This window comes from Lentinus tigrinus, assembly GCF_003813185.1.
Source record: "Lentinus tigrinus ALCF2SS1-7 unplaced genomic scaffold L226scaffold_90, whole genome shotgun sequence".
Lineage (NCBI taxonomy): Eukaryota > Fungi > Basidiomycota > Agaricomycetes > Polyporales > Polyporaceae > Lentinus > Lentinus tigrinus.
In genome coordinates, this window is record NW_027137999.1 from 1 (window position 1) to 22314 (window position 22314).

The 22314-nt window shown below is 57.3% G+C and overlaps 10 protein-coding genes across 10 annotated transcripts; 5 read left to right on the forward strand and 5 right to left on the reverse strand.

Annotated features, from left to right (window-relative positions):
- Positions 1–68: 68 nt before the first annotated feature.
- On the reverse strand, positions 69–1126 carry L226DRAFT_576914 (uncharacterized protein; the record flags this gene model as incomplete). The annotated part of the gene is made up of 2 exons (XM_067685470.1): positions 69–867; positions 924–1126. The coding sequence occupies 2 exons, from the start codon at positions 1124–1126 to the stop codon at positions 69–71; spliced, it is 1002 nt and encodes a 333-aa protein (XP_067528397.1).
- A 1034-nt stretch (positions 1127–2160) lies between these two features.
- L226DRAFT_474339 (uncharacterized protein) lies at positions 2161–2310 on the forward strand (the record flags this gene model as incomplete). The annotated part of the gene is made up of 1 exon (XM_067676573.1): positions 2161–2310. A coding segment is annotated over one exon (150 nt), but the record flags the coding sequence as incomplete, so codon positions are not given.
- Positions 2311–2443: 133 nt separating this feature from the next.
- On the forward strand, positions 2444–2662 carry L226DRAFT_474341 (uncharacterized protein; the record flags this gene model as incomplete). The annotated part of the gene is made up of 1 exon (XM_067676574.1): positions 2444–2662. One exon carries the CDS (start codon positions 2444–2446, stop codon positions 2660–2662), a length of 219 nt encoding a protein of 72 aa, XP_067528399.1.
- A 2140-nt stretch (positions 2663–4802) lies between these two features.
- Positions 4803–9218, reverse strand: L226DRAFT_617845 (uncharacterized protein). The gene is made up of 4 exons (XM_067687098.1): positions 8857–9218; positions 6105–8798; positions 5537–6055; positions 4803–5473 (listed from the first exon to the last, which is right to left on the reverse strand). The coding sequence occupies exons 1-4, from the start codon at positions 9076–9078 to the stop codon at positions 5276–5278; spliced, it is 3633 nt and encodes a 1210-aa protein (XP_067528400.1). The 5' UTR covers positions 9079–9218; the 3' UTR covers positions 4803–5275.
- A 78-nt stretch (positions 9219–9296) lies between these two features.
- On the forward strand, positions 9297–14246 carry L226DRAFT_617846 (uncharacterized protein). Its single transcript, XM_067687099.1, has 4 exons — positions 9297–9964; positions 10021–12457; positions 12511–13838; positions 13899–14246. The coding sequence occupies exons 1-4, from the start codon at positions 9581–9583 to the stop codon at positions 13938–13940; spliced, it is 4191 nt and encodes a 1396-aa protein (XP_067528401.1). The 5' UTR covers positions 9297–9580; the 3' UTR covers positions 13941–14246.
- Positions 14247–14260: 14 nt separating this feature from the next.
- On the reverse strand, positions 14261–15620 carry L226DRAFT_564148 (Maf/Ham1). The gene is made up of 7 exons (XM_067683616.1): positions 15370–15620; positions 15174–15302; positions 15074–15113; positions 14834–15007; positions 14736–14772; positions 14563–14674; positions 14261–14491 (listed from the first exon to the last, which is right to left on the reverse strand). The coding sequence occupies exons 1-7, from the start codon at positions 15523–15525 to the stop codon at positions 14363–14365; spliced, it is 777 nt and encodes a 258-aa protein (XP_067528402.1). The 5' UTR covers positions 15526–15620; the 3' UTR covers positions 14261–14362.
- A 265-nt stretch (positions 15621–15885) lies between these two features.
- L226DRAFT_617848 (FMN-linked oxidoreductase) lies at positions 15886–17764 on the forward strand. Its single transcript, XM_067687100.1, has 4 exons — positions 15886–16289; positions 16346–16409; positions 16465–17035; positions 17098–17764. Exons 1-4 carry the CDS (start codon positions 16125–16127, stop codon positions 17537–17539), a joined length of 1242 nt encoding a protein of 413 aa, XP_067528403.1. The 5' UTR covers positions 15886–16124; the 3' UTR covers positions 17540–17764.
- On the reverse strand, positions 17742–18945 carry L226DRAFT_617849 (uncharacterized protein; the record flags this gene model as incomplete). Its single annotated transcript, XM_067687101.1, has 7 exons — positions 18703–18945; positions 18582–18652; positions 18402–18520; positions 18249–18336; positions 18044–18199; positions 17847–17990; positions 17742–17777 (listed from the first exon to the last, which is right to left on the reverse strand). The coding sequence occupies exons 1-7, from the start codon at positions 18803–18805 to the stop codon at positions 17742–17744; spliced, it is 717 nt and encodes a 238-aa protein (XP_067528404.1). The 5' UTR covers positions 18806–18945.
- Positions 18946–18972: 27 nt separating this feature from the next.
- Positions 18973–20818, forward strand: L226DRAFT_400738 (uncharacterized protein). The gene is made up of 2 exons (XM_067674564.1): positions 18973–19114; positions 19177–20818. Exon 2 carries the CDS (start codon positions 19320–19322, stop codon positions 20616–20618), a length of 1299 nt encoding a protein of 432 aa, XP_067528405.1. The 5' UTR covers positions 18973–19114; positions 19177–19319; the 3' UTR covers positions 20619–20818.
- A 137-nt stretch (positions 20819–20955) lies between these two features.
- On the reverse strand, positions 20956–22153 carry L226DRAFT_541164 (uncharacterized protein). Its single transcript, XM_067682019.1, has 5 exons — positions 21929–22153; positions 21724–21860; positions 21459–21668; positions 21285–21400; positions 20956–21227 (listed from the first exon to the last, which is right to left on the reverse strand). The coding sequence occupies exons 1-5, from the start codon at positions 22103–22105 to the stop codon at positions 21118–21120; spliced, it is 750 nt and encodes a 249-aa protein (XP_067528406.1). The 5' UTR covers positions 22106–22153; the 3' UTR covers positions 20956–21117.
- Positions 22154–22314: the final 161 nt, after the last annotated feature.

A 22314-nucleotide genomic window follows, 5' to 3' on the forward strand; every position in this document is an offset into this window, starting at 1 on the left:
GACTTCCTTTCGGACTTTTCAAGACTCAAGAAAAATTATTCAGCAGAGTCCTCTATCGGACTCCGACTCTACGCCACACTACTCCCCTCCCCATCAACCTCCATCTGCTCTCCACCCTCTTCACCTCCGCCCTGCTCATCTCCGCCCTGCTCCTCCCCGCTTGCCTGCTCCTCTCCGCCCTGCCCATCTTCCGCCTCACCCTCCTGCTCCGCCTGCTCCGACTGCTCTGACTCTTCCGACTCCGACGGCTCGTACTCCTCCTCCGACCCACCCTCCGGGAGAGCGTCGAAGTACTGTCGCCAGGCCTCCACCCTGGAACTGGCCCAGCCCGCCTGTCGGATCTCGCGGCGGAGCGGCGCAATCGCCTCGCACAGGAGCGCCACCTCCAGGACGGACCGGACCAACAGGTCCTTCCCGTCCAGCGTGCGGAGTTCCTCCTCCAGGGTCCGGGTCCGCTCCCGGAGCCGCCGCTCCTCGTGGTCGGTGGACGGCCCCTCATCGGCCCGCTGCAACGGCTGCGGGCCGGTCTTCTTCTTCTTGGGCGGCGGGGCCTCCGACTCCGGGGCGGGCCTCTTCTTCGTCGGCGGGGTTTCCGGCGCCGGGGCGGACTTCTCCCTCTCCTTTCCCTTTCCCTTCGATCGGGGTTTCGACGGGCCGGGCGCGTCATCATCATCGTTGTCGTCGTCGTCGTCGACAACGATGGGCTCGGCGCGGGGTTTCTTCTTCCCCTGTCGGGCCTCGGGCGGGGCTTCTCCGCCCTCGCACTTCTTCGGCCGCTGTTGGCAGGCGACACACGCCTTCATGCGGTCGGAGTCGGTGTACCACAAGCATGAGGTGTTCCGCCCCGTGCACCCGTGACAGGCCGCGCTGTAAAGAAGTCAGTTCCATCGGACCTCCGAACCCCGAACCCCGCTCCAACTTACATGGTGGCCATCCATGGCCTCTTCTTCTCCTCCTCCTTCTTGCGCTTCTTCTCCTCCTCCCTCTTGCGGGCCTTCTCCACCGCCTTCCACGTCTCCTCCTCCAGCCTCCGCTTCTCCTCCGCCTCCTGCTCCCGCGCGATGCGGAGCTGCTCCGTCACCCGTCGGATTTGCTCTTCAAGCGCGGCGGTGTCGTTCGGGGCCATGGGTAGTGGTGGTGGTGGTGGTGGTGGTAGATGGTGGTGGTAGAGGACGAAGGAGTTCCTAAAGATCTTCAACTCCGTCCGACTCTTTATATCCGACAATTTCAAATCCTCAACCCCGTGATGGCAGGGTCAGAACCCCGACTTCCCCATCGACTCACCTCCCCGCCTGTCACCCTGAAACATTTCCCAGTTAGTCCTCGAGGGCTCGGACCCAGTGGGGGGACACTGTCACATCCCGTGCCCAAGTCCGCCCTGCCGCCCCTCCGACACAACCCCGACCCGACTACCCCTGAACTCCGCCCCTTTCCCGGCTAATACGTCACCACCCCTACTCCTTTCCCTCCTGCCTTATCCGGACTTCCGTCCGGACTCCGATTGCCTCCGACCCCCGCTCTGTCATCCGATCGTATTATGACATCAGTATCCGCTGCCTACACTTACTAGCCCAGTTCAGTTGCTTCCGCTCTGTCATCTCCGCAGTGTATCCACCGCCTATACTTACTAGCCCAGTTTATTTGCTTCCGCTCCGTCATCTCCGCAGTCCGCCTCCTGTCTCTACTCCTGTCGGACTCCTATCGGACATTCAGACTTCCGTATATAAACCCTACCTTACAGTCGCATAGTTCTTCAGTTCTGATATCTCGTTTACCCACTCGACTACTCAGTACTCAATCTATCTGACTTCTCTGCCAACCTCCGTCTGATCTCCGTCTGACCTTCTGACCGGACCTCCGACCTCCGACCTCTGACTTCTGTTCTCGTCTCTGTTCCTAACTCTCTGCTTGACTCTCTTATTCGTAGCTTGCTCCGGTATAAACTCCGGGGCCTCTTGTCGGACTTCTGCAAATTGAAGACATCGACGACTCTTCGGGCGTTGGTCAATAACTTCGCCAAAAGTCTTCGTTCCCGCGCACCATCGGACTTCGGACTTCGGACTTTCCTTCGGAGTTCGACTTGTGCGCATAGTCCTAACAGCCTCTTGCAGTTCATACTTCTGGCACATACCATAGCCATATACATCTCACTTCCCCTGAGCCAACATTCATGAACTTCTGACCCCAGATCTCCTCTATCAACTTATCAAGGGTACATTCAAGGATCATCTTGTTGACTGGGTGACAGAGTATATCACACTAACAGCAGATAGCGCACGTTCTTATACATGCAATCACAAATCAAACTGAGGGTACATATCAGGTCTATCTCAGTGCTATCACTGAGCTTGTGCCTACAAAGATGGTCCAATCAGTTGTGGCTCTCCTGAACTTTGCTTACCTTGCATGTTGCTCCAAACATGACACATTCTTCCTGGATGCAATGTGCGCCACACTCACCTACTTCCATAACCTTTGTCAGGTCTTCATAGAGACTGGTGTCCATCTGACCAGCTTCAACCTGCCTTGCCAGCATGTGCTTGTGCATTACACTGATGCTATCGAGAAATTTGGTTCTCCTAATGCTCTGTGTTCTTCAATCACAGAATCCAAACACATAGAGGCTGTCAAATGCACCTGGCAACAGTCCAGTCACAATTAGCCTATAGGTGAGATGGTCTAGATGCTTGCACAATCCAGTAAAATGGTGGCAGCCAGAGTTGAGTTCAGGCGGCAAGGTATGCTCCATGAAGACGTGCTCAATGCCGCGTGTCTTGAGCTGGGTGACAATGAAGTTGAGGACATCCAGACAGCAAGAGAAGAAGTGTTTCATGCTGTGCAAGCTGCAAAGAATGCATGTGATGCTGAAGACACAGATGGCATGCACTCTTCAATCACATTGTCAGTGCAACATGGTAGGTTTCATTCAACATCTTTGCTGCAATATTCTCTAACAAATATACACAGCTGTGATGAATCTCAATGACCTCGCACTCAAGCTCGACCACCCACAATTACATCTCGATATATCCCAGTTTTTGCATGGATGGCTCTTCCTGGAAGGTGACTATGATGCTGACATGAATCTCAATGACCTTTATCACATCTCTACCCATGCACAGGTTGGCATACACTACAATATTTTTCAGTATAATGGTGCATTTGTTGAGTGGTTTACTACTACTCATGGACAGGACCTGGTGACAGGCATGTGGATTGTACAGCCAGAAATGGATGGTGACACACGTGTCTCAAGTGTCATCCCTTTTGGGTCCATTATGCGCACATGTTATCTTCTTCCTGCCCTTTGAGATGCATATCTTCCTTCCAATTTTGCTTTTCAGGACACTCTTGATGCTTTCAATGAGTACTATGTTAACCCCTATATAGACTATCATGTGCATGAAGTTCTTGTATAAATCTTTGTTCACCCTGCCAGACCAAAAGTTCTGACTGAAGTTGTTTTGGAAGATAAGCCATCTTTGCGAACTTGGACATCTTAGTAAACTTGATAAACTACACTAAGTGAGCTAAGTGAGCTAATAAATCTGGGGGCTTACTGATGTAGCCTGGAGGTCTGGGTCTGAAGAAGTGTATGATAAAGGAATTCAGGAAATCTGGAGGTCCAAGTCTAGAGGTGCATCAGAAATTCCCAAATTGCTGTGTCTGCTACAGCCAGCAGTGTAGCAGGCCAGCATGCTGCATAAACAAGCACCAGAATTGTCCTCACCTCCCTTCATGTCTGCTTGCATCCTTTGAGCCACCCAAATGCCAATTGAAGCCTATAATCTGTTTATTAGAGCTATGATGCATGTTTTGGTGAGTTTTCATAATATTAAATGCCTTACATCAGCTGATATATAACAGAATAATGCAGAATCCAAGGTCACAGTGCACATACAATTGTGCATGAACCTTTAAAGTCCTCAGCAAACAAGGTAATATATAGTGAGTAAACATCTAATGGGATTGTGTCCGCAATTTTAAGCAGCAGCATGGGCTGATTGTTGCTCTGCTGGCAGTTCAATGTGAGGTTCTCATGGTCAGTGCCTTCAGCACCCTCAGTACCTATTAGCAACTCAGACTTATCCAAGTGCAGAGTCTGATCTTGAAAGGTCTAAGGAAGTCTGCACAGGTAATGACAGATGGTATTATTGATGCTGAAGGAGGGGTCAACACAGTAAAAAAGATGGTTGGCAAAGAAGATGTAAATGTGCTGGGTAAGGTTGTTGCAGTGGTTGGAAGGCAGAACATATGAGCACAATGGTGGTGGATGGGGAGAAAGACATATTGGGTTAACAGCTGATCACTCTGTGAGGAAAAGGCAGAGCTGTCAAAGGTGCATGTGGCAAATGTCATTCTTTAATAGGTATAGGTGCAGGTGCCCATGTAAATATGCCTTGCATGGGTGCTCACTGCTGTGATGCACACAACTGTCTTGGGCCGCCGCTTCACCAGAGCCAAGAGATATGACTATGTCACACCTTGCCTGAATGAGACAATCTCATATGTCTGCATACAGAGGGCGGGACCAGCAGACATATCCATATAACCATCCAGCTGCAGGGCAAGCCAGACACCCGTCAGTCGTACGGGTGTTTGCATGTTCATGCTGGCTTTCATCTCGACTCTCACCTTCATACTCGTATATTAAACCTCCCCCATTTACGGATGAAGCCGCCAAACACGGACTAGTAAGTTGCAAGTGCAATGTGCTCTACACATACTTGCCCAAGAAACCCGAAACCCGAAGGCATGTCGAACATTCCCGCCGCGCAGCACACACGAGTCAAAATGCGAGAGAAGGGGGATTATTGCGTGAGGGTGAGCCAAAGGCTCTGCTACTAGGATGTGAGTAGTGTACATTTATCGTGGTATGCAAGGACGTCGTGAGAGTCAAAGCGCGGTAAGTAGATGATGGCGCAAGCAAGCATGCAGGAGGCGTGTGGCGTGTCGTGGAACGAATGGCAGGGGGTGGGGGGTACTAGGGACTCTACGTCTAGCTATAGGAGGACATACGGATAAGGAGATACGTGAGCGCGACCCCGCGGGGGCGCATAGATACTACTACTAATGATACACTATCCCTACTTGAAGCACGGCGGACGTTGCGATTTGCGATGATGCATGTATGATACAATGAGGCGAAAGCATGGCGCACTACAGTCAGTCAGTCAGTCCGACACAGACGGGCACGGTACACATAGCACAACACGAGTGAAGGCGCGGCCTGTCACATGGCGAATACCTGGTATGTCGACGACAAAGCGGGAGCTCACGTCGAGAAGCTGGGGCTCGAGGACCCGTCCGTGGACGCCCAGGGCGAGACGGAGTCGTCGAGCATGATACCGCTGATACGCTGGTAGACAGCTGGCGGGAACATACGCGCTTGTAACCGCTGGAGCAGCGAGACTGCGCGATCGCGTTCACCGTTGCCGAGTTCAGCGCGGACCATAGCTTCCCAGGTCGAAGGCTACACGCGCACAAGACTGGTCAGCACACGTCATCGTCGAAACGGAAATCCGGAAGCACGTACCTCACGATATACAGGGGCGTTGACGGGTACCTGAGAGGTGTTCGCCTGCTTATTTTGGTGCGGGACATGGTTGTGCGGGGCAGCGACACCCTCCTGCGGATCCTGCAGCGACTCAAAGATCTCGCGGGAGCGCTCGATCTCGCCGACTGATGCGTAGCCCTTGATGAGGAGGTTCGCAATGTATGCCGTCATGTGGACGCCGCTGGCCTGGAGGCGCTCGATGTACGCCGGCATGAGGTCCATGCGGCGGAGGGTGACGAGCGTGTTGATCAGGGCCTCGTAGACGACAGCGTCGGGCAGAGGCCCGGTGCGCGCGTTCGTCGACGGGTGCGTCGCGATCGAGTCGAAGACTTCGAGTGCCTTGTCGAGATCCTTGTGCACGCAGCCGTAGGCGTTAATGAGCGCAGCCCAGTGCGTGCCCTGAACGGAGACGGAGGAATCCGCAACGAGGTCCTTGAAGACCTTCTCCATGGCTGGAAGATCGACGGGCTCGATGCAGCCGTAAGCGTCGATGAGGAGCTGCAAGAGAGTCAGTTAATGGTCTATAGTGTGAAATGAGACTGCGTACCTTGTAGGTGTGTGCCGTAGGCTGTACGCGAGCAGCCAAGAGCTCATTGTAGTAGTGCAACACGCGGGCGCGATCCGGCTTGGTGTGCGTGTAGAGTTGCATCATAGTGTTGTACGGGGGAACACGGGGCTTAAACGTCGGCTCGCCCGTCATCTCCTGGAAGAGCAGCTCCGCCGAGGCGGCGTCGCCGACACGGCAGCACGCAGCAATGACTGCGCCGTATGTGACGGACGTGGGCTGGATGCCGCGCGCCTTCATGTCCTGGAAGAGCTGCAGGGCATAGTCGGCCTTGCGCGCCTTGGCGAGCTTGGAGATGACGGTGTTGTACATGAAGATGTTCGGGACGACGCCGAAGCTCTGGGACTCCTGGAAGAGCGCCATCGCGTTCGAAGTATCGTCCGTGGTGTCCTTGACGTGCAGGATGAGCGCGCCGTATGCGTCGGCAGACGGGACACCACCTTGCTGGAGAATGCGCTGCCGGTGAGCATGCGCGGCCTCGAGGTCCCCTGCGTGCGCAAGTCCGATGATCATGTGGTCTTCGATGAGGAACCATCCCTGTGTCTGCCAGTGCTTCATGGTCTCAAGCGAGTTGAGTACGACCTGAGCGGCATCATAGATGTCGTAGATCTTGTCGACTTCACCGAGACGGCCGAGCGCGGAGATGAGACGAGCGAGGACGATGGGACGGGGGTAGATACCCCTGTCCGCGCCGGACTTGAACCGCCTGTACGCCGTGAGTACCGCTGCCTTGTTGCCACCGGGGAAGAACTCGCCCACGGATTGGCTGTGGGCGGTATCAATGCGACCGGAAGAAACGGAGAGCAAGGGGGAACCGGGGACCTCTTCCAAGGGAGTCTGGACGTCGAACGAGTGGGCCGAGATGGCGGGAGACGAAGCCTCCTCCTGGGCGCGCTGGAGCTCAGCGTAGCGGGAGCTGAAGGGCTCCCCGAACTGAGCGAGCAGACGAGCAGAGTTGGCGTCATGCCAGGACAAGCTCCGGACCAGATGATTCTTGGCAACATCGCTGAATGCGGCGACGTCGGCCGAGTGCTGGAGGAAGTCGTCAACGAGGGTGTTCAAGGTAGCCGAAGAGTCCGTCTCGCTGGCAACGACGACCTCCAGGAGCGCTTCCCATTCCTTCGTGGTGAGAGAGAGAGTGGGGCTGGCACGCTGGAGCGCGTAAGCGTTGAGGCAGGATTCCGAAAGTGCGCTGGGTACCAAGGCACCCACGTCCGTAAGCAGAGCCGAGAGCCGAAGAAGACTTGACAACGGCGCGCTTGCGCTGCCGGTCTTGCCCATGATTTCCGTCGTCAGGTCAGCAGCGAAGCGACGAGTGCCCTCGATGCGGCGCTGCGACTGAGTCGCGTCGAATAAACGTTCCTTCTGACCGTGCTGGATGACCTCGAGCTGGCGAGTAGCGATGCGGGACGCAAGGTCGAGGGCTTGGTCGGTGTGTCCGCGGTTCCAATACTGCATGACCAAACGCTGGCAGAGGGAGCGAGAGGTGTCACGGTAAAAGGTGAAGTGGCCCCCCTCAATCTCCCAGGGGAGGACATGGTCTGCGAGGAAGTCGAGAAGCTCGTGGGCCTTGGCCTGTTCGAGATCTGCGCGGGAGTCCATGAACTTGAGGTTAGCGGCGAGGACCGAGTCGCGATGGTCGCTCCAGACCGCGGCGCCTTCCTGGGCAGAAATGTTGATCCAGCGGGCGAAAAGGCGGTTGAGCTCGGCTACCATTCCCTCGTCGGCGAGAGCGTCGAACATGGTGGTCCACGTCGAGGCATCGGGACGGTGCGGAACGCGGGTAGACTCGTGGGGGCTGGCAGAGAGGGTGTCCTGCTGGAGCATGCGCTCGAACCAGATCAAGGCGGTGGGGACATCGCCGTTCTGACAGAAGCCAGCAATTGCGCGGGAGAAGGTGGAGGAGGTGGGGAGGGGAGTCTGCGCAGAGCGGAAAGTGTCACCGGCCGAGGTATCCATCATCTGCTCGAGGAGACCGAGAGCATCGGTCGCCTGGCCGCAACGGAAGTAGGCTGCGAGCATCTCGTTCCAGACGGCGGTCTGGGACGCGCGCTGGTTGAGATCCTGCTCAGAGGCAACCCCATCGCAAGTCCACTGGACACGATCTTGGCGCGAAGCCTCCTTGAACTCGTTGAACATGGACTCTGCACCCTGGACATCGCGACCGGTAGCGTAAGTCTCTATTAGACTGATGAAGGTCTGGGCGTCGGGGACGATGTCAGTGCGCTTCTCGAGGTGGGCATAGACGAGAGAGGCGGCGTGAGGGTTTGCATGGATAGCGCATGAACGGAGGAGCTTGTTGTAGATCTGGAGGGGGAACTTGGAGTTTGGGTTTGAGGTAGCGGTCTGGAAGAGAGCAAGGGCAGACTTGAAGTGGGCATCACCTCTAAGACTGGCGATGCGGTTCTCCTCGTCGTGTGCGTTCTCGTCAAGGCCAGCGCGACGACGTCTGCGGAGGCGAGCCTCTGCACGACGGACGGCTTCGTAGTTCTCAAAGTCACGGTCTGTGAGGGTGTTGATGAGAGTGGCATAGGTGCCGAAGCCGGAGCGGACGAGCTGGGAAGAGTCAGCAGCGGCGTCTGTGGCCAGATGAGAACGGTGCTGGGCGGAAGGGACGCGGAAGGCCTTGAGCTTCTCTACGCGGTCGCGGACCTGGGAGGATGAGATGGGCGTTCCCTAGATTAAATTAGAGTTAGAAGGACATGCGACGGGTAAGTGGAAAGCAAATACTGACGTTGTGGGAGGACTGGAGACGGCCACTTGCATGGAACTTGGATGGGCCGGGACCAGAGTGAGAGGAGCCTCCCGAGACGGGAGAGCCCCAGCCAGCTACGGCGGTAGAGGAGCCAGAAGAAGACTGGAGAGCGTTGCGGAGGGCATGGCCGGTCTGGTTCTGGACGGCAACGACGGCCCTATGGGTATGGTGTATGAGGGTGTTGGCGACTTTTGGGAGCATCGCAACGGCGGCATGCACACCCGGTGCAGACGGCGAGGGGGCCTAGCACGGCGACGAGGAGAGAGCCTAGCACGGCGAAGAGAGGAGGAGGAGAGGACCGCAGGAGTCTGTGGGACGACCGCGGGGTCAAAGTCTAACACAGATCCGGCGTCTGTGCGTGCAGACTCATATGCACGCGTGTCGTCGGCATCCCAGTGGAAATCCTGTCCCTCCCGACTCTCCCGGCTCTGTCCCCGTCTCCTCCCGCGTCCCGTGACTGGTGCACGTGCATGGGCGTCTGTGGTCGCCAGGCGCGTCTGGGATTGGAAGTGTGTGTACAAGTCCAACTGCAAGTGCAGGTCTAAGTCCGCTTGAACTCGTCCTCGTCTTGGCTGTCGTCGCTGCTCGCTGGAAAGCCCCGCTCGTTCTTGTTCTCTGGTGCTAGAAACCGTCCTTCTTCTTCTTCCTCCTGCCTTGATACCCCTTCCCCTTCCCCTTCCCCTTCCACCCTTCTCGTCCAGACATGTCTGACGACCTCCTCCAGCACCAGCTCCACGCCGACCACGCCTACCCCTCCGACGAGGAGCACTCCGTCCTCGAGGATGACTCCGACGGCGAGGACAGGGACCTCGACTACATGGACGACGACGACGGCTCCTCCTCCCTCTCCATCCCCAACGAATCTATCGACTTTGATCTTGTCTACGCCTTGCACTCCTTCGCCGCCACAGTAGAGGGCCAGGCAAACGTCGTAAAGGGCGACTCCCTCTTCCTCATGGACGACTCAAACTCCTACTGGTGGCTCGTCCGCGTTCTCAAAACTCAGGAAGTTGGCTACATTCCTGCAGAGAACATCGAGACTCCCTTTGAGCGTCTCGCTAGACTCAACAAGCACCGCAACGTCGATGTCTGTCCCGCCTTCCTTCTAGCTCTCCTTCTCCTTCTCACTTGTCTTTCTTCCAGCTTGCCTCTGCTACTCAGGCAGAACTCCAGGAGTCTCGCGACCGCCTTCTCTCCTCCCGCGCTGGCTCCAATCAGCCTCACACTCCTTCTCCCACTCCCGGTCACCATCCCGTCCCCCAGCAACAGCAGCAGCAGCAGCAATCCAGGGGCGTCCGCTTCAGGTACGCCTTTGGCGTACACAGGTATGCCCCCGCTATCTGGAACGACGAAGAGGAAGAGGACGAGGACATAGAGTGGGATGATGAGGACTACGAAGACGAGGACCCAGAGCTCGCCGAGGAATGGGAGGAGCGCGAGCGCACTGTCCGCCTCGATCAGCCTACTCCACACGCTATGGAGCCCGACGACGGTATGAGTTGGGAGGATGGTGCCGCAGAAGAAATGCAGCGCGACCGCCAACAGCAACGGCAGCCCGCTCAGATCCAAATAGACGACCTCTCCCGCCACCCCGACCAGCTCTCTCCCCAGAACCCCGTACAGCCTCTCCGCACTCAACAGCCACGCGACAAGCTCATCGTTATGCAGGACGAACCGTCCCCCATCTCACCTTCGTCTCCCAGCCGCACCTTGGACCCTGCCCAGGTCACAGAGACTCGCAAGTTGACCATGACCCCGCCCGTCGCCCGCAGTGACGACCACAGCACCTCCGCTGCCCAGGCCGGTCCCTTGCTCCCCAGCGCCATCATGCAGCAGCAGTCTGAAGAACGCAAGCGCACCCGCGAAGAGATCGAGGCCCTCGAAGAGGCTGCCCGCAAGAAGGCCAACATTAGCCCTGGCCCCGGTGGCGCTCCCAGAACCAAAGTCACTTCCACCGTCACCGTCGGCGACCCCAATGCCTCCGCAAAGTCCGGTGGCAAGTTGCGCAAAGATCGCGACCGCGGCCAGGATACCACAGACGATGAGAGCGGCAAGGAAAAGGACAAGAAGAAAAAGAGCGGAGGCGTCTTTGGTGGTCTCTTTGGCCGCAAGAAGGACAAGACCAAGGACAAGTCCGACACCGGCAGCGCCGCGAGCACCGAGTCGCTCACGCGCGAATCAGAGGAGTCGGGCAGGTCCACGCGCGCGTCCCCGCTCACCTCACCCGAGGGCGGCGGCTCCCCCGTCACCGTGAACGCGCGCCAGCAGCAGCAGCAGGCCATGCTCATGCAGCAGCAGAAGAACTCCACCGACCCGCGCAGGTCCTTGCAGCAGCAGGCGGTTTCTCCGCAACAGACAGACGCACAGAGCCCTCCCGCTCAGGCCCCCGCCCCCCAAGGCCCCAACCCATCTGCCGTTCAGGCTCAGATTTCTCAGCATGCCTCCACCCTCCGCCAGCGCGACCAGCAGCAACAGGCCCTCTACCAGCAGTACCTCAACCGGTCGCCCGCCACCCCACCGGAGGCGCAGCCGTCCTACGGTCTCCAGTCCGCTTCCGCGGTTCTCCAGGGCTCCATGTCCTTCACCTCGTCCACGAGCTCCACCTCTGGTCTTTCTGCCGGTGCCCCCCGCCCTCGTCCCGGCTCATTGGTCTTGTCACCCACCGCCATGGACGGCCAGGGTGTCGGCCTCCCCGACCTCAGCGTCGTCCGCGTCTTTGCGGGCGATCACTTGCAGACCGAGGCCACCTTCAAGACCGTCCTGCTCAACAACTCGACCACCGCGTCAGACCTCGTCCGCCAGGCCATCCAGCGTTTCCGTCTGCCCGCAGGCGAAGACGAGAACGACTACTACCTCACGATCAAGCAGGTCGAGGGTTCCTCTGCCGTCCTGCGCCCGGAGGAGAAGCCGCTCGGGGTGTTCGAGTCGCTCGTCGAGGCGGCCATGGAGATCCCCAAGGTCAAGCGGAGCAGTGTGGGCAGTATCAGCTCCGTCGCGAGCAACCTCTCCATGCACCCGGCCATCAAGAAGCTCTCCATGAACGACTTCACCGACGACTCGCAGGTCAAGTTCTACCTCAACCGCAGAGGGCGTGCCGACGACAGCCTCACGGAGGACGGGGACGAGACTCTGCTTGCTGAGAGCATCGACGGCGATGGGGAGAGCCGCGGACGCGGGCACTTCCTCTCCGTGTCGACGGCCGGTGGAAACACGGTCACCCCAGAGCGCTTCAGCTCGCCCTCGTTCAGGTTCGGCCTGCAACTCGTCATCTACCCCGACGACCTCCCGGACGACATGGTCTTCGACCCGCAGACAGAGGCGATTGTCTTCAAGAACACGCTCAGGAACCGGCCGCAGGCGAGCCAGGTCTCCTCCCCGGGCATCTCGCAGACGATGCGCAAGAAAATCTTCGTGTTTCCGAAGAACATCACCGTTGCGGAGGTCATCGAGCAGGGCCTGGACAGGTTTGGCATCCCCGAAGGCGTCGTCGATGGCGGCGACGAGGTCGAGGACAAGCAGACGAAGCGCAGGAGCTCGACTCGTGTCCGCTACAGTCTCGCGGTCGAGATCAACGGCAAAGGTAGGGTGTTCGACCGCTGACGTGCCATGTGTTCCTGCTGACCCGCTGGACAGAGCGCGAGCTGTGGCCGCCTTCGACGAAAGTCATCGAGGCGTTCCCGCGCCCCCCTACTTATCGGCAGGTCGAGCGCAGGTTCAGCGACAGCAAACGGCGGTCCATCGACTCGGCGCAGCTCCTGCTGGGCTCCATCGACGACGTCCGGCCAGACGACCCTGTGTTCATCCTCCGTCGCGCAGTTTCGTATCGTACCTCCTCTTCCCGCCACCGCTCATCAGCACCCCTTGACGAGCTTGCGTTGCAGCAGCTGCGGGAGTCTGTCGCCAGCTCCAGCACGGCGTCGGACACGACAGAGAGGGACGAGCCGAAGCGCCAACTATCAAAGCAGGAGATCATTGCTGCTCAGCGCGCCGCGACCCGTGCAAACCAGCGTGCGATCCTCTCCGCGCAGGCGAACTCGGCGCGCGGTTTGGACGTCCTCCTGCCTGGGAACGCCATGCTCCGCAGCTCGCGCTACGAGGTCGACGACAAGATCCGGTACTCGTATGTCGAGCCCGACGGCGAGACGTACGACATCAGTGACATCGTCGAGGAGGAATGGCGCGGCGTGGTCGGGCCCACGGGCCACAAGTCCAACCTCTCCGGCGACGACCTGCTCCACGGCGTGCTCGCCCACGGCAAGGACGGCCTCGGGGCGAAGCTCGACCGCGTCCTGAGCAAGATCCGGCACGAGAAGGAGACCGGCCGCGCGCCGCTGTCGCAGTCGTCCTCGGGGCAGACCGTCGACTCTGTGCGGTCGAGCACGGACTCTGCGTACTCGGCGAACGAGTCGTCCCCGGACACGTCGACGTCGCGCACGGCGACGCCTGTGGCGCGCGATGCGGGCCGCAACGTGTCGTCTCCCGGGCATGGTCAGCGCGTCGGTTCCCCCACCGCAGTCTCGCGGCTGTCGAGCTACCGCACAGCAAGCCCCGGGGAGTCCGACCACTCCCACTCCCGCTCGCACACCGCCACCCCGACGGCGAGCAGACGGGGCTACCCGCTCCCGCACGAACGGCAGTCGTCGTTCGCGTCCGCGATGTCGGACTACCGGACGGCCACGCCGTCGTCCCCACGCCCCCCGACCGCGACGATGCCCTCGGCGCACGGGCACCGGGAGGACAACAAGCCGAAGCTGGTGCTGCCGAAGAACGACTTTGGGCTGAACGAGATGATGGCGGTAATCGAGATGCGTGCGGCGCTGCATAACAAGATACCCGAGCACGAGCCGCTGGACCCGGTCGAGGAAATGCTGTTTGGACGGCCCATTGACCCGCAGGCGTTGCACCCGGAGATCAGGAACATCTACGCGAGCACGTTCACGCAGCTGGAGGAGATGGATCAGGTGCGTTCTTTGTCGTTTTTCAATTCGTTTTTGCGTTGACTCACCCATCTGTGTCGGCAGATATTGGACGAACTTTTGCAGCAGGCAATCCACGTTCATTGAATATTTTCTATTTATCGAGTTGTTTGCTCTGTTGGTTTTTATGGTACCACGCATGCTTTGCTTAGTATTTATATGGGCCATCGGCTCGCTGTGCAGAAGCTCTACGGTGTGCAAGTGAGTCATGCCCAGGTGTGCTGCGTAAGATGAGCTGCAAAATCGGACGCTGGATGGAAAAAACGTAGAGCGAATTTGCGATCGGGGTACCGGTGTCAGTATCAAGAACTCCGAAGCAGTTGTCCAGACTTTATGCTGCCCATGGCAAGGACGTCGCGCGCGTACATCTACTGGACGTCAGTTTTGAGCCCCGCGCCTAGGTCTGTCTCAGGGACATCCGGTCACTGTGTCCCGGGTCCGAATCAGAATGTATGGATATCTGACTTCTATCATACATAATCATCTAGTTCTGCACAGAAACGCTTGGCTCAGTCAGACAGGAAGTCGACCTCTTCCTCGATGAGCACGTCCAGAAACTTGAAGAACGACGCTGCCGGGAAGCCGACGACGTTCTGGTAGTCGCCCTCCACCTTACTGATGAGCATACCGCCAAGTCCCTTCGAGCCCATCGACGTCAGCAGGCTGCATGGACACGTCCGATCCAGAGAGGAATACACGAGATGCTTGCCTGGATGGCGAATCCGCCCGCCCGATCGAGACCCTCTCCACTCTCGACGTACGCTTTCAGCAAGGACTCTTCGTTCTGGGCAAAGTACACCTTTGTCCGCTCTTCTATCGATCTGTGATGCGGCGGCGTGTTAATGAGGCACCCCGGAGACGCATCGCAATGGGATCGCCCACTTGATTTTGTACCCTGGTGCTTCGAGTACCGGGAAGACTAGGGAACGAGTGCGGTCAGCTGGTAATAATGAGATGGTACAGTGTAGACTGTGACGTACCGACAGAGACTCCAGAGACAGCTTCGCAGATCCCACCGTTGAGGTCAAGGAGCATGCGCAAGTTGTCGTCCCTGTCTGTTGGCTTCTCGAGGATGTCCTGCGGCCCTAATGGCTCGTCTGCGAACCGCATGCTCGACAGTCCCTCCGGCGGGTGTGTCAGGACGACGGTGTCAGCTACACGCACGATGGGCGATCAGTACCTGGACATAAAGCTCTCCCCACTTCGACGACGAAACGCACCTGCAATGACGAGATCAGGGGCATCGTCTGGTTCCTCGGTCTGCAGACGGCCGCGACCATGTTAGTTGGTCCCCATTCTTCTGTTCTATGACCGACCTACGACCAGGCGTTCATAAACTTCGACGGCCTTTTGTGACGCCGTAGCCACAGGATACTCATGCGGGTCTGAGAACCCGCCGAACAGGAGCGTCTCCTCGAACTTTGAGGGAACGATCTCTGGCTCGAGCCCCTACAGCAATCAGGGATCGAGGCCTCTTATCAGCGAATCACTCGCCAAAGGAGGAGCCAAGACCCACAAATGTCTTGAGAATCTCCTTCCGGTGGGGGCTGTTCGAGGCTAGGACGACACGTTTGCCCACGAGCTTCTCTAGCGCGGGTATCTTGAGCGCGTGCGGGAGGACGCAGTTATGGTTGGTTAGCTGCACTTTCTTCGAACTGAAGAAGCTCATCATGGTTTGTGTCCGCTGCTCGAGCCAAACTGAGTATAGTAGTGATTGAGCTGATGAAACTCTTGAGGTTAGAATGCACGTTGAGATGGCAGTGTCCTTATTGGGCTTGAACAGTACACCATTTCCCACCGCGCCGTTTACTGTTCTCGATCGTACTGAGTATCTTCGTCACATTATCCGGGGCTCTACATGCACTCGTCTCACCAGGTCTCGCCTCGCTCGCTCATTCAAAACGCTCACTAAGCAGCGTCTTACTCAGCAAACCGCCTGGCGGCAGAGTGGTTTCGAATCCTTGCGCTGTCAGTCAGCGAGAATTCGAACAGGCGCGAACAGGCGCGAACGAATGTTTTCGCGCGAGTTCCTCTTTGTTCATCCGAAGATCTTCTCACTCTTCCTTGCTGCTCATGTCCGAACGGCATTCAGCATCGCGACATGGGTCATCCGGCTCGCGACCATGGTGCTCACGTAACTACAGATCGCTCGATATCATCGAGACGTATAAAAGGCATCGACTCGCGACACCCTCTTTGCTTCCCATCCTCCCTCTCGGGCCCCGTTAAATCTCCCACATACTTACAGCGATCTGCGCGATAACGACGGTCATGGCCCCCTTGTTCAACGCTCCCGCCCCGAACGTCCCGTACTTCGTTCCGCGCCAATATCCTCCCTCCGGCACGGCTTTTGACCCGCAGCCGGACGGCAAGCCGATTCCCTCGCCCTTCAAGCCGCTCAAGATTCGCGGTGTTGAGTTCCAGAACCGAATCTGGGTGTGTTTCTGCCCAAGAGTCAACGCCACTGCATGCACTGATCGTCGAATTGCCAGCTTTCACCTCTCTGCCAGTACTCATCCAACAACGGCGTCATCTCCCCTTGGCAGTTCGCCCACCGTAAGTCTCTCCTACGCTCTATCCCGTATATCGTCTCACCCATCCTTCTTCGCAGTTGGCGGCATCTTCACCCGTGGTCCCGGCCTGACAATTGTCGAAGCGACCTCCGTCACGCCCGAGGGCCGCATCTCGCCCGAAGATGCAGGCATTTGGACGGACGAGCAAGGCGCCGCATGGGCCAAAGTCGTCGAGTTTGCGCACTCCCAGAACCAAAAGATCGGCATTCAGCTCGCCCACGCCGGCCGCAAGGCGTCCACGCTTGCGCCCTTCGTGCACGGGGGTCTCGTCGCCGACGAAACCGCAAACGGCTGGCCCGAGGACGTCATTGGGCCCAGCACGGACCCGTACTCGGCTGACTTCCCACAGCCGAAGGAGGTCACGAAGGAAGGTATCAAGCGCCTCGTCCAGGCGTGGGTCGCTGCGGCGCGCCGCGCGGTGCAGGCTGGGTTCGACGTGATTGAGATTCACGGTGCGCACGGGTACCTCATCAGCTCGTTCTTGAGCCCGCAAAGCAACCGGCGCACAGACGAGTACGGGGGCAGCTTCGAGAACCGCATTCGATTCCCGCTCGAGGTTGTTGACGCCGTGCGGGCGGTCATCCCGCCGGACATGCCTCTGTTCTTCCGGTACGTCTCCATCCGGGCAACACTCTGTTCTTCCTCCACGAGCTGACTCGTGTGTCTTCCAGTGTCTCTGCTACGGAGTGGCTCGAGGACGTCCTCCCGAACGAGCCGTCGTGGCGCGTCGAGGAGACCGTCAAGCTCGCGGGTATCCTCGCCGACCACGGCGTCGACCTCATTGATATCTCTTCGGGCGGGAACAGCGCCATCGCACGCATCTCCGCCATCTCCTCCGGCCCAGGGTACCAGGTGCCGTTCGCGGAGGCGGTGAAGAAGGCGCATGGAGACAAGGTTCTTGTATCCGCCGTCGGGTCCATCCACACGGGCACGCTCGCGCAGAGCGTCCTGGACCAAGGAAAGGCGGACGTTATTTTCGTCGGACGGCTGTTCCAGAAAAACCCGGGGGTGGTTTGGGAGTTCGCGGATGAGCTCGGGGTAGAGCTGCATCATTCTAGCCAAATTGCGTGGGGCTTCCAGGGCCGTGCGAAGAAGAGCGTTAAGAAGACGTAGGCTGGGGCAGGGCCCACGGGCTGAGCGAATGTGCGGCCGGGACCATGTCTTATGTATTATCTGTGTACGTATATCCGGGTATCTTGATATAGAGACCCCTCAGCGACAACAAGAGCTCTGTGAGCAGGGCTCTGATGAGATATGCCTTTGCATACCACCGGGATAGCTGTAGAGTACATCATCTGGAAGGTCATAGGATTCATCATCTCTTCAAAATCGGCTGGGGCTCCCGTAACATCTGATTACCAGGGTGTAACATTAGTCGGAGCATGACACGGTCAGATGAAGACGCGAAGAGGCCACTCACAAGACGGATGGGGCCTGGGGGTCCGTGCCAGTTAGGGTTGTCGGCCCCGAACCAATCCTCGCCAATGAGCTTATATCCCACCGACTCGTAGTACTTCCATGCATCTCCGGTGATGACGTATGTAGCCCGCCCCTGTGCATCTGCCTGCCACCAGTTCCAACCGTTAGATGAGCATCGATGTCTCTATCCATTCGTACCATCTCATGAACGATGCTGATCAGAGCGGTCGCATATCCGTGCCCCTGCTTCTCTGGCACGGTCCCGAGGCCTTGGACTTCGAAGCAGTCTTCGACCTTGTCTCCAATTGCGGTCTTGATGAGGGCCATGGCCTTCGTGATGAATTCATGCTTCCTCTATTCCGAATTGAGCCAGCCCGAGAGGATGGAGATGCAGACAACGCACTTTGCGCATTTCACGACCTCCAGCTTTGACCGTGAGGAACAAGATCCATGTGAACGGGGGCCTGTATTCATTGTCTCCTGGAACCCCGCTGCGGAAGCAGATCAGCATACAGCAAAGCGTCTCACGTCCGACGGCAAAGGCGAATGGGCGTACTAGTAGAGGAAGGAATCCCCACGATTGACGGTGTAAATCTTGTGACGATGAACACAGTCTGCGAAGCGCGTGGCAACATCAAGCCGCTGGCGGGCTTGAAAGACTAGTGGCTCAGCGTCCTGTTAACGTGAGATAAGCAAGTGCATCTCCAAGAATGGGCGAGTCAAGCCGTGAAGTGACCTTGAAGTAGTTCATCATTGAATCATTGGCAAAGGCCTTCATAACCCCTTCGACGGCTTTCGGGATGTCGCCTAGTAAGTTGTCATTTTCAGGTAAGTGATCACGAGAGGCAGACACGTACGGTACTTCAGAGGCTTGACTTGGACATCATGCTCTTGAAGGCACGCTGCGGCTTTCTCGCCTGCCAAGAGAGGCAGGGACTCCCGACTCGAAGCTGTGGTCATGGCTCAGTGGAAAGTTTTCTACCAGAGGCAAGGAAGTGGATGAGTGAGTCGCTGAAGATCTTCGGCAGCTTATATTTAACAGGACCGGGCGGCATGGATGCTATACAGCGCTTCGATCTGGTCACGGTGATGGGCGGGTTTGACATGGCGCTCTCCAAGCTTGAGCGTCTCGAATCCCGATCAGAGGGCGGGCGCTGGCGGCTCGATGGGATCGGGAAGCTGTTGGTCAACAACTACAAACTGAGACCGTCGCAAGTGCCACTCCTCCGCCTCCGACATTTCTTGGACATTGACAATTCGCGTCTGTCTGTTCGTACACATCGCTGCTTCATATCCCATTACTATCACTTATGAAGGTCTCATATTTGCAGCTCCTTCATGTCCGACCACGACAACACGCCAACATCACGTCCTTTGGATGAAATCTGGAACAGCGGTCCCCTCTATGGCCTTCCACCGTTGAAGGAGCCCTTGGTCCTTCCCTCAGGCGACTGCCATATCGTAGCCTCTCGCGATGTTATTTGGGGCCAACTGCAGGTCGCCCATGACGAGACAGAGCGTCGCACGCTTATGGAACGCGACTTCACCTGTCAACCGTTTACCCAACGAAATTCTCACCAAAATCTTCTCAGTCTTCACCAACCCAGAAGATGGGGGTTTTCTGCCTCGGTGGGCCATAATCAATCGAAATCAGCCGAGGCTGTGTCCTGGTGCTCCCCCGTTCGGTTGGCTCCCCCTCACCCTCGTCTGTCGTCGTTGGTGGGCAGTTGCCTGCACGACCCCCATACTTTGGCGCACCATCAACATCGCTGACCCAGGAGACCCACTTCAACTCCTACAACTTGCCCTCCAAAGGTCGGAGAACGCCACTCTCGACGTCACGTTCTACGGGGGCCACGTGACAATTGCCGCCGGTCCCGTCTTGAGGCCTCACGTCGCCCGCCTTCGCAAACTTACCTTCACAGAGAACCACAAGAACAAGCATTTGCCGCTGCTCTCCATGTTGGATTCCTACATGCCCAATCTAGACCGTCTCATGGTCTACGGAGGCCTAGTACCTTCCCGAGGTGTGGACCCCGTCGCTGAAGGCTACACGCCGATCTCCCTCTCCCGGACCCGCTTTCCATCCTTGACGTATCTATATGTCTCATCAGTCATCATAGCAATCGAACCTCCCATCCCTTCTACTCTGTGTGCCCTGACAATATCAGACTGCACGTTCGACCGCGCCATCTCCCTCTCCGCGTTCCTCAAAATGATTGAGGACTGCCATGCCCTCGAGATCCTGCGTCTGGAGGGCCTGCCTGTCGATATGTCACTCAGTCCAATCTCTTCTTCCGCCAGTTTCCCCAATCTCAAGTATCTCGCTGTAGAAGACGAGCAAGCTTCGCGTGTAGCACGCTTTCTGGAGGCCGCTGACGTCCCTCGAGATGTAACCTTCTCCTTCTCCAGTCGATACGACCTCCCAGACCCGCCACGGTTCTCTTCGCTACTTCCCCCAAAGTTCAAAACTCGTTTCTCCGTGTTTACGTCCGTCCATTCGGCGAACATATTTATCACAGGAAGTCACATGGAGATGTCGTTCGGAGGTTGTAGACTGAAGCTGGAGCACTCGGACCCTGGCAGTAGATGGGAGAAACGATGGACGTGTCTCAGCGAGTTACCAGTGGTCCTGGATACTTCGAGACTGAAGCACCTCTCGATGCGCGGGGAGGTTTTCGATGCAGAAGAGGCTCATTGGCGTTCTCTGTTTGAGGGCGCACTATCCCTCGAGCGCTTCGAGCTGTACGGCCTCTTCCGGAGTAACCTCTAGCCACTATTCGTCGCACTTTCCACCTCCTCAGCCAACCCGACTTCGCTCGTTGGAACCTCCTTGCGGCACATGACGATTCACGGCGGTGACTGGGACGACAACATCATGGACCCGGTGAAGTCGTTCCTGACTTCGCGCATCGAACGGGGCGTTCCGCCACAAACGCTTCATCTTCACTTCCGATTCTGCAACGAGGCCGAGTATCAGACCAAGAGAGCGATCTTCTTCGCGGAGGTAGCGCCCTGCTACCAGAGTGCTGCGCTAGCGTTCGAAGCCGATGGATACAACCAGTTAGTGGGAGATTCGGTACTATTCGAGGGCATCCTCGAATAGTTCGAGGGTGATGAAGATTGGCCTATGTAGTATGCACGCTGTTGTAATCACGGTGACTATATCCTCCAAGAATGATTCGATCAAGCTAGACTCAATTGTTACAGACTGACGGACTACAATGGGTGCGTTATCAACGTCAACAGCATGGGCGTGCGAAGTAGTAACTTCAGAGCTCAATGTTGTCGACGAGGTCCTTGGCGTTGTCGCCCAACTTATCCAGAACGGACTGCCTGACCTGGCTGTAGACGTCCTCGTTGAGCAGCATGGTCTGGTTGCCTGCGAGACGTCATCAGCATACCCTCGGTCAGGCCATCAATACAGCAGCACACATACCAGCGTAGAACTCGACCTTCTGATTCCCGAAGGTGAAGAACAGGACCCTGTTGATGTTTTGTTCGGCGCCGTAGTAGTAGACACCGATCTTGAACATGGCATTTCCTTGAGCATTGCTACTCACAAATAGATTGTGAGAAATCATTGCGAGTCAGATGACAAAAAAGGACCCACGATGCCACGCCAACCTGGAAGTTGGCCTTCTTGAAGGCCTTGGACGAATTGTCGAAGAGCGTCACTGCGCTCTCATTCTTCGCGTCCTTGAGGGCGTCAACCATTGCGGTGAACAAGGCCAGCTCGCCTCCAGAGAGGTATGAGGCGGCAAGCTTCAGAAGCAGCTTGTCCACGGTCAGGTACGTGTTCGCGTCGCTCTGGTAGGCAAAGCTGAGGATGCAAAGCATGAGCGCATCCGTTCGAGGGACAACCCATATCAACGTACTCGAAGTTCTGAACGTTCCAACCGACAGTTTCCAAGACATACTTGTAGTAGTCGTACCATTGAGTGGTCTCGTCCTGACGGTTGTACTGCTTGTTGGCAGCAAGTTGGGCAAACAGCGTCGAGTTCAACACGTCGAACTATCATGACGACGTATGAGCTATCCGTGCAACGACACAAGTACTGAGGACTGCGCGATAGAACTCGCCTTCATCTGGCCGGTGATGTTTCCGACAAAGGAGACGGACGCGCCAGCGTTGACAGCCGCACTGTCTTCACCGTCGGCGTAGACAACTCCGCGGGCTGCACCCGCCTGCGTCTGGGGCTGGGCGAGCTCAATGTCCTTGATGATCTTGATACGGTCAGCGATGGAGGGGTTAGACATGTTGGAAAGACGATCAAGCGGTAGAGGAGGGATCAGGATAATTGTTCGTGGGCTTGCTCTGTGCTTGAAGATCCTACAGGTTTATATACGCCGACTCGCTCGTTACGCGTTACGTGTTACCGTACCAAGAGACACGATCCTGAGTCCGGAGGCAATTTCGATAACCGCACGAAGATATTGGATTGTTCCGTTTAGTTTTAGCCACAAGC